General features: G+C 37.3%; 2 protein-coding genes across 3 annotated transcripts in view; one reads left to right on the top strand and one right to left on the bottom strand.

The window, feature by feature from the left end:
- LOC105165697 lies at nt 1090-6989 on the top strand. Of its 2 annotated transcripts, XM_011084790.2 has the most exons (6): nt 1090-1554; nt 2599-2748; nt 3222-3298; nt 3418-5196; nt 5903-6053; nt 6149-6989. In XM_011084790.2, exons 2-6 carry the CDS (start codon nt 2607-2609, stop codon nt 6874-6876), a joined length of 2877 nt encoding a protein of 958 aa, XP_011083092.1. In that variant the 5' UTR covers nt 1090-1554; nt 2599-2606; the 3' UTR covers nt 6877-6989. The 2 variants fall into 2 exon arrangements, with proteins under 2 accessions (XP_011083092.1, XP_020550279.1); XM_020694620.1 differs by lacking the exons at nt 1090-1554; nt 2599-2748 and adding an exon at nt 2975-3088.
- Nucleotides 7942-9953, bottom strand: part of LOC105165698 (tetraspanin-18) — a 3352-nt gene continuing 1340 nt past the window's right edge. Inside the window, exons 3-6 of the mRNA XM_011084791.2 lie at nt 9787-9867; nt 9603-9707; nt 8575-8757; nt 7942-8276 (exon numbers count right to left, since the gene is read on the bottom strand). Coding sequence (XP_011083093.1) covers nt 8217-8276; nt 8575-8757; nt 9603-9707; nt 9787-9867 — 429 coding nt within the window. The 3' untranslated portion in view covers nt 7942-8216. The remainder of the gene's footprint in view (nt 8277-8574; nt 8758-9602; nt 9708-9786; nt 9868-9953) is intronic.

Here is a 9953-nt window from a genome sequence, read left to right on the forward strand (position 1 = left end):
AAAAGAGAAATAAATTTGAAAAAATAATTTATCTTTTAATATAAAATTTAAAAATGTGAATTAGTTAGTTATCAGTAAAAAGGGCATCTTTGGCTTATAAAAAAATAGTGAGGTGGTGTCATCAACCGTCATTTGTTAGTGGAGGGCATTTTCTTTTTATATTAATGTAGATAGTATAGATATAGATACAAATGGACTCATAAATTTATAAATTCTTAATCTTTTAATTATAAGCTCATTTTTTTAAAAATTTTATCCAACACTTTTCAACGCCTTGTAAGTTCTCAAATATCTTACAAAATATTTTTAAAAATTTATAAATTCAACCAAAACACCTTCTTAGTTGCAAACAATTAGCTCTTTTGTCACTAAATTGTAGAAACTACTTATGAAGTGAGAAAATTAATTTCCAAATATGAAAATTTATAATGTTACTTCCCAAGCAAGTGTAATTATAATCTATTATAGAAAAAAATAACATTAATTGTTTTCCAAAAATGAAATATTTATTTAGTTGTAATTACAAAGACAAATAAAATCTCAATCATCAAATTGGTTATATAAAACTTAAGTGCAAGATTGAGTATTAATGGTGAGGATACATATCCACATCACACAAATTATGAGACTCATTTCAAAAAGTAGAACATCAATTTCAAGACAAAAAATTAGCAAAACAAAAGGGATATTTGATATGCAACTACCTTAACGTTAGAACCATAGCAAAGAACTTGTCACTCTCAAATAATTGCAAAGATAATGACAGGGTTTTCATTAAATTAGTGATCAAAGCACGTTCGTTGCGTGGACGAAATTTAATTTTTTTTAATTATATTTATTTAATTAAATAAAATATAAGAAAAATAAATGAATTAACGAACAAAATCAATAAACTAAATTAAATTTGAATTTTAAATGAATAAAAATAATGTATTAAAGAACTTATAAGCTCGCGAAAACATCCTACAGTGTGAACGTGCGGGGTGGAATTGAATTAACCCCAAAGATTGAGGACCGTTGTGCAAATTACTCCAATTGTAATATTTATCGGATTTCCATATACGATTGTTTCCGTTTACGATAGTATTTCCTAGTTTTCCAAAATTTGCTCCTCATCCCATATACGTAATCGAAACTGATAAATAAATCGGAATAAAGAAAAGCGGGTCGAGTCCGACAGAGAGTCGGTGGATGAGAAAAAAGGAAAGCTCACTGCGAGGGGGAAAAGAAACACTCTCTTATATCTCTCTTCGTTCTCTGATTTTCCGGCGAATCTCCGGCGACATTGTTACCGGAATGTCAGATTTCGGTGATTCCTGCGCTTGCCTTCTCTATCACCTTTTTTTGGAGCGCTCCGTCGCTTTTTGTGTCTGAAAACTCCATTTCTTGTTTTGAAAAAGAGCGAGAACTTTGCTGCCTGTTTGTGTGTACACATGGTTGGAGGTCAGCATTGAAAGTTTATTCTCTATTACGAGTGACGATTTCGGAGTCTCTGCAGTGCTTCGTTTTACGGTTCTGTCCTTCCGAAGTGTCCTCCGATCTCGATTTTCGAAGGTTAGAATAAGTCGAATCTGATACTATCTTTTGTTTTTCTTTTCAGCCTGCTTTAAGGTGCAGCTTTTTCTCCAATGATTTTTGAATAAAGTCGTGACCTTTTCCTTATACTTAATGTAAAGTTTGAGTTCTTTTATTTACTGATGTGGTTAGCTTGTTTTGATACACAAATTAAAGTTTAAGCTTCCATTTTGCTTTGGTATCAAACTTTTCATTGCTCTCTCTCTCTTTCTCTCTTTTTTTTTAAATTTTTTTTTTATATATTCTGACTCTTCTTTTTGTATATGCATGTGTGCTAAAATGTGTATAATTAGGGTTCAAATGTGAGGTCACGAGGGGATTGGGTGGTTAGGATTCTGATCCTGATATATAGTCAACTTAAAGCAATAGTGAGTTGCTCGGTGCTTGGGTTTTGTGATTTTTAATAGGATTTTTGAGAAACTTGGCGTTCATTCAGGTATTGTAAGAGGTTGTATCCTATTGATGTGAGGTTTCGTGGGAACATATTGCAAATCTCCTTTTGAGGTCAGTGTGCATAAAGAAGTCTTGTCTTTGTTTTTCTTTCTCCGCTCATATACTCTTTATCTCACATTAATCTAGGCGGTTCTTGTGTTGTAGATTGGGTCTAGAAACACCGGTCCTCCTCCCCCCTTACTTCCCTCATCTGTTACTTTTGATGCTGCAAGCATGCTAGATTAACCTCGCTCTCTGCCTCTTCATATATTCCTATGATATTTGGTGATATGAATTTAGAAATCTGGATCATTTTTGGTTTCCTCCCCCATTTCACATCAAATTCTCAGCCACTTTTCCTTTCATTCTCTTTTCTTATATATTTCTTTGATTTTTTGGGTGGTACGGGGTTGTGCTGTGTGGTCCTGGTGATTGAAAATTTGAGCAAATTAGCTTAACTCAGTCTTTTTTCAAATTTAAAGCGCAGTTTAGGTATTTTCCTTGCTAGATCTCAGCTATTTTTCTTATGTTCTTGTCAAATTCGACTTTGCAGATTTTTGCATAACTAATGCATATGAATGTCATTATCAGGTATTGAGATGAATGGCACTTCTCGGAATGGCAAAAATTGCAATTTCGATAAAACATATCCAGGATGCTTGGGAAGAATGGTGAACCTCTTTGAGTTGAACATTGGGGTGCCCGCAAACAAGCTTCTCACTGATAAACCTCGTAGTGACGGTGCTTGCTCTATTCTCCCCCCCCCCCACTTGTTCTGTGTTTTTCCTCGCCAAAGTTTAAGCTCTCATGTGGTAGTGTACAGTGTAAGGATTCCATTAGACCTAGTTCATAACAGTAGACGAATTATTTCTTTTGGAAAACATGCTTTTGAGGGTTATTTTGACCTATGAATGGAGTTTCTTCATGATTTCTCTTCTGGTCTATTTTCAGTTTCTAATGTCCTTCAGAATTCTTTCTAAAAAGGTGTCTGGAGCTACAAGTATTGACAGATCTGAGTAACATGAATAACGATTTAAATTCTTTGTTGCAAAAAACTTGGCCATGGGCTTCGATATGATAGGTCATTCCTGTTCTGCTTGTACTCATCTTTTCTTCTTTCAGTGATGGGACATGAAATATTTCCTTTTAATATTATTTTGCATAAGTGGATCATAACTCAAGGTTGCTAAGTGCTTCTAGCAACTGATTCGCAGGTTCCCCTGTCTCAAGGAGCAGATCAGATGTATCAAGTTTGAGTAGTCCTTCAGTTGATCAAATAGAAGACAAAGTGGTAAAGTCTTCAAACTATTAGTACACTAATTTAGAGTGATGAATGGATCTTTTCATCATATATTTTGCAGATTTTGCCTGGATACTAAATTTTCTTTTCTCCTGGTGTGAGGCTTGCAGATTGTATCTGAGTTTAGAAACACCTCTTCAAACAGAAAATCAAATGTAACGCCTATGAAGATGCTCATTGCACAAGAGATGTCCAAAGAAGTGGACTCCAGACGAAGTCCACCTAATTTAGTTGCGAAATTAATGGGTCTTGATGCCTTTCCACAACAGGAACCTGACTCAGGGATGCAAAGAAGTAATTTTAAAGGTCATCATGGATTTCACTCAGAGATACCTACAAGCAACTGGGAGCAAAAGAATGGATTCTTTCACTATGTAGAGCCAAATGAATACAAAGATGTCTACGAAATATGGCAGCGGTCACAGAAATTTACACATAAAGGAAGATATGATGAAACTGCACATGACGAAAAAATGGCTCTTGTTCGTCAGAAGTTTTTTGAAGCAAAACGCCTGTCTATGGATGAAAAACTTCGCCAGTCTAAACAATTCCAGGATGCATTAGAAGTTTTGAATTCCAACAAAGACTTATTTCTGAAGTGTCTGCAAGAACCAACTTCAGTATTTTCTCAGCAACTTCACAATCTGCAGTCTATTCCTCCTCCTCCTGAGGCAAAGCGTATAACTGTCCTTAAACCTTCAAAGACGACAGGTGGTAACAACTTTGCTGGAGCTGGGAATAAAGAAGGAAAACAAATGAAGAAGGGCTCCTTTGTTCAGCCGGATGGTTCAGAGAAAAGCCATCTGGGAAGTTCCCCTCCAGCAAGTTGGAAGAATTATGAAAATCCCACCCAACCAACTCGAATCGTAGTTCTAAAACCAAGCCTGGGGAAAATACATGATGACAAGGCTGTGGGTTCCCCACAGTACCAATCAGCACGTATACATGGTCAAGACTTTTTTGGGGATGTAGAAGACAATGAGAATCAGGAATCAAGAGAAGTTGCAAAAGCAATCACACAACAAATGCGGGAAAAACTTGGTCGGCACCATAGAGATGAAACCTTGATTTCATCATTGTTTTCTAATGGCTATGTTGCTGATGAAAGTTCATTCAATAAATCAGAAGTTGACTATCCAGCTGGTAATCTCAGCGATTCAGAAGGAATGTCGCCTGTATCTAGGCACTCTTGGGATTATGTTAATAGGCATGGTAGTCCATACTCATCCTCCTCATTTAGTAGAGCATCTTATTCTCCGGAATCGTCAGTTTGCAGAGAGGCAAAGAAACGTCTCTCCGAAAGATGGGCCATGATGGCATCTAACGGGAGTTGTCAAGAACAAAGACATGTTCGGAGAAGCTCCAGCACATTGGGTGAAATGCTTGCTCTTTCTGAGGCAAAGAAGACAGCAATGCCTGGGGAAAATTGCAGTTCTAATGAAGAAGCTAAGGATTCTAATTGTTTCTTGTTTAGTGAACAGAGGACGGACGAGAATGTGGATACTTCACCAAGGAATCTCATGAGGTCAAAATCTGTTCCTGTATCTTCTTCTCCGTTCGGAAGTAGTCTCAACGCAGATATTAAAGTTTCAGATAAGGGCAAATTAGAAGTTCGTAAGGAGGACATGAAGACTAGAAGTGTTAAATCATCATTCAAAGGGAAAGTTTCAAGCTTGTTTTTCTCAAGGAACAAGAAAATAAGTAAAGATAGATCTTTCCCATCTGAAACCAAAGATGAATTTCACTCCTATCCTGGAGAAATTACCAGTGACAGAACTGAGAGTCTTATTGACAAAGGGTCCGACCATTTGTCATCTGGTCTGCTGGAGCCATCAAGTAAAGAAACTTCCTCAAATATAATTTTCAGCCAAGCCATGGTATCTGCTGAGGTAATTTCATTGTATAATGGATGTTTATGCCAACATTTTATTCACATGATGCATACTTTGTTTGAGTGGTCAGAGGTGTAAGGTTACGGAGTAAGAAGCCTTCCATAACCCATATTGCTTTATCCTAGTAATTCATGCCAACATGGTTTATCAAGCATTCTCATTAAAATATATATATATATATATATATATATATTGTTTGTTCTTTTACTTTCTGCACTTTTGTGCTTTTTAGATTCTCTAAAAATCTTTCTGGAGTTAAAGATGATAATCAGACTTTGTTAATTAAGATACGAGTTGAAGTTCTTTGTGCACTGATCCATTTATGGCTGCAGTAAAGTATATTCATCCACGAGAAGTTATAAGGATTATGCATAGGATGGACCATGTGAAAAATTGTCTTGTGAACTTAAAGAAAATGATGAGGAGGATGTTATTTAGTAAGAAGCATATGGAACTTCTCCCGGATTAGCTGTGATAGATGCCGGTTTTTGTTTAGTTCAGTTCTAGCTTTCCTTCAGTTTTTGCATTGAAAATTTTTGGGAATTGCCTACTAACTTTTGCCATGGTATTTACCGACTTGCTAGTTCAGGATGTTAAATGATTAATGCTCTCTTCTGTATCTTGAAATTTTACTCACTAAAATCATTTATGTTATTCTATACTAGAAAATTGGAGACTATAATGTACTCTTTGCCTTTTGCAGATCGGATTGTCTGCGGCAAGACCTACTGCATCTGGAAACTCTGGTGAAAATCAGGACCAACCAAGTCCTATATCTGTCTTAGATCCACCCTTTGAAGAGAATGAACATACAGCAAACATGTTCCCTCATTATCTCAAGCCTGATCGACATGGTAAACTGTTGCCTTAATTTTACACTATTGCATATTATTTTCTCATGTATTGGTTAATTCGGTCGTTAATTCTTTTGTCTGACTTATCATTTCAGGATTGCCACTTAATCCCATCTGTTCCAACTTGATTGACAAATCACCACCAATAGGCTCCATTGCCCGCACCCTATCATGGGATGATTCATGCATGGACACAGCCTCATCATATCCCATAAAGGAGTCCTTAACCACCCAAGGAACAGGTGAAGAACAAGAATGGTTTTTCTTTGTTAAAACATTAGTATCTGTAGCTGGTCTCCAAGGTGAGGTGCGATCCAACTCATTTTTGGCCAGATGGCACTCACTTGAAAGCCCATTGGACCCATCACTAAGGGACAAGTACATCGATCTAAATGAGAAGGAGACACAGCATGAAGCAAAGCGAAGGCAAAAGAGATCACTGCAAAAGCTTGTGTTTGATTGTGTAAATGCAGCATTAGTGGACATCGTAGGATACGAGTCAGACTCAGGCCGACGAGCCATTCCATGCGTTGAAACCAACAGCAGTGTATTGGAAAATGCATCAACATCATCATCGACAGTGTTGGATGAGGTGTGGGCCCGGCTGAATGAGTGGTTTTCTGGTGAGGTGGGATGTGTTTGGGGTGAATGTGGGGACGAAAACAGCCTGGTGGTGGAGAGGGTGGTGAGGAAGGAGGTGGTGGGGAAGGGGTGGACTGAGAATTTGAGGTTGGAGATGGATAATTTAGGAAAGGAAATTGAAGGGAAGTTGCTGGAAGAGCTTGTGGAGGAGGCGGTGGTTGAATTGACAGGTAGAGAGTGACGAGGCTTTTAATATTCTTTTAGCAACATGTATGCATACTGAGCAAAACTTCTATTATTTTCGCGTTATGTTTCACACGGCAATGGTCCCAGCCAATCTCGATCTGTTCAGCGCTGCAAATATGCATCCATATACATGTCTGGATCTCATCTGTATATGATTTGTATTTCCCTTTTATTTTTTTTTAACGTCAGAATGGAATATCTCATTAAATGAAGTATAAAACATGTATATTTGGCCGTATTATGGGGATGGTCCTTCTCCTGCCAGTAGTATTGTGGGTTCCCTGAATTGCCACTTATATGTTGTCTTTATCCAGTAAACTGTTCAGTAGATCCAGAACAGATTCTGGACATTTTTTAATTTTGCCACATGCCTGTTTCGCTGGAAATGTTGGGCTTAGTGTTTCAAGATTCAGAAACTGAGAAAAAAATGTACAAGTTTGTTTAATCTAAAATTACTGTGGGCTACCTCGGGTGGTGGTGCTTCAGTCAGAAAACAAGAGATGGGTTACCTTGGATTTAGAAGCCCAGGAAAAAATAACAATGGCATTCTTCGCTAATATCATCCATAAAAACTGAGCGGGGTTAAAGTTCGTGCTCATTCTTGGCACGTAATCTTGGAATATTGGCATTTAGAACTGTGGCTTCACAGACTATAACCTCCCCTGACAGTCTCAAATTCATTTCACTGTTTAGATGGCAGTAAAAGCAGGGATTCCTTTCACTTGGAAGTTTTACTACTAGAAGCCAAATAATTTCAACGTTAGTATCTTGAAAAATGCATGCAACGACATATCTCGTGACCCAAAAGGCAGAATCCCAGTATCTACTTTTTGAGCTGAACTTAATTTGCAGGGATAAACAATGGGAAAAATGCTGATATGGACTGAGATTTTATGTTTCCAGGCGAAACAGCGAAATGACAATGACATCGATAGTGAGAGTGAGAGCATCACATGGAAATTAAATTATTGCCTTTTGGATTGGTTGCCTATTGCTAACTTCACCCGTCGCATTGTGTGTGCGCATTAATTTTTGATCCACCAAACCAACAATATACCTATTATCAGTCAAATATGAGAATCCATTTTGATTCCAAATAATCACAGCAAACCGTATAGCACACCTGGAATATTGTCTTTTCCTATACAACATTATCCATCCCAATATTCTTTTATCAACATATACGTATACCTGGAAATTTGGCGAACAAAATTGCTTGGAGACTGTGCACATCCATCTTGTTAAACTGGAGAAAGAAGGAACTTCACTCATTGAGAAATGCTGCTGCTCTTTGTTTGTTCCATATCATGCCTTCAGTTACTTCGTTGCTTCACATCAGTTGACGGGTTTTGATTCAATAAACTGTGCTTTGGAGTCACCAGTGTTTAACCCATACTGCATATGAAGTTTAAGAGAGGAATTCAGATAAAAAAACGGAAGGATATGAAATTAAAGAGAACATGAAACACCGGACTAACAATCCCAGACCATTTAAGAGGAGAATATGATGAGAAAAATCCACACTGGTGCCAGTAAACAACTACGTCCATTTTGTAGGCACAATCATGGCAAATTGGAACTGGAAAGTTTTCAATCTGAAAGAGTGAAAATGTACCGAGAGGATGGATTCTTGACATTTTTATTCTTGTCTTTCAATAAGCACGCGGGCAGTTTTCACTAATCAAATGCCTACCTTCTGTCTCATTCTTGAACTCCAAATGTCAGAATCACCTCTAGGTGACCCACATGCCTGGCTTGGACGAGGAATAAGCAGTGGCTCCCTCGAACTATAATCATACTCTGCTTCAATGTCGTCATCTACATCCCGACTTGAAACCATGGATCTGAGTATTGTTGCAAAAAGTAGGGATAACGCCTGAGAACATTAACAAGAGATCATGTCTTGAGATTAAGTAGGGGATGCAATGACTAGTAGCACATGTGTAATGAGAACTTCTACTTCCGTATAAGCAGGAAAGAAGTCTTCTAGAACAGCTAACAAGAATGAAATTTAAACTAACAGGAAAGAAGTTTCATTTATGATGGTAAGTCTACAGCTCTAGGAGGTAGATGTACACCTGCAAACAAAAGGGGCCAATTCGAAAAGGAGGGAAAAGAATGGCCATCACAGTTAGCCACGTAAGGGACCAAGCAATTTTGACAACAAGGATGATACCAGCAATTATCTACTTGGGCTTGGGGATCCACATTTTAAATATTCTTACCCATGCCAGAGTTTTTTACTAGTGTTTGACAGATGAAAGTACAGTGGATACTTAGTGACAATGGTGAAACTCAATCTATTGATAGCAGATAATAGAGTCTCCAAAAGGTGAGGTTACAAAGTCCATTGTTGACAATGTCCCCTGAAATTGCAATGATGTTGAAAGTTTAGATGTTCAATACCTTAAGATGTTGCTTGGAAAATGCAGATGAAAAGAAAAGGACAAAAAATTCTGAATTAATAAGTGAAGAAAATTTCTAATGACTGAAAGAAAAATGATTAAGACAAACAATATCTCAACTCAGGTTCTTTTACTCACTGCAAAACTTCTCAGGTAGTACATTTCCAGTCAAACTTTTACATTAATGCAAATGTCAGGGTCCCTATTGCCTGGTGATTTTAAGATGTTCCATAAACCCCTTACCATATGAGAATAGGCCATAATGTCCATCTATTATAAGAAGTGGAATTTGGAGAACTAGAGGAGAAATGCATGCCTGTATTATAAGAATAGCAATGCCAACCCACTTAAGGATATCCATGTTGTCCTCAATGAAGGCCATCAGATTGTCAAGTTCTCCAGTGGGGTCAAAAGGGAGATCCTGAAAAAATTGATACCATGGTAGAAGAACAAAGATGAAAGGACAAATATTAAGATCGAATTCTTGACAGATGCTCTACCTTTTTCCAGTGGCGATCAAATGCAACTAAAGCCACCAAACCCACTTCCAGTAGAAGAAATACAGTAGTCAATAAAGCATACTGGCATTTTATGTGGTCAAGGATATATGGTGTTATAATACTAAATTAACTCAAAATACTACCGCTAGATTTCATAAATAAATTGA

This window comes from Sesamum indicum, linkage group LG6 (assembly GCF_000512975.1).
Source record: "Sesamum indicum cultivar Zhongzhi No. 13 linkage group LG6, S_indicum_v1.0, whole genome shotgun sequence".
Taxonomy (NCBI): Eukaryota; Viridiplantae; Streptophyta; class Magnoliopsida; order Lamiales; family Pedaliaceae; genus Sesamum; species Sesamum indicum.

Bases quoted from the DNA above. Each gene is read 5' to 3' on its own strand.
- LOC105165697 (XM_011084790.2), top strand. From the start codon at position 2,607: ATGAATGGCACTTCTCGGAATGGCAAAAATTGCAATTTCGATAAAACA. The intron at 5,197-5,902 runs GTAATTTCATTG...TGCCTTTTGCAG, and splicing joins AAGCCATGGTATCTGCTGAG to ATCGGATTGTCTGCGGCAAG. The intron at 6,054-6,148 runs GTAAACTGTTGC...TTATCATTTCAG, and splicing joins TCTCAAGCCTGATCGACATG to GATTGCCACTTAATCCCATC.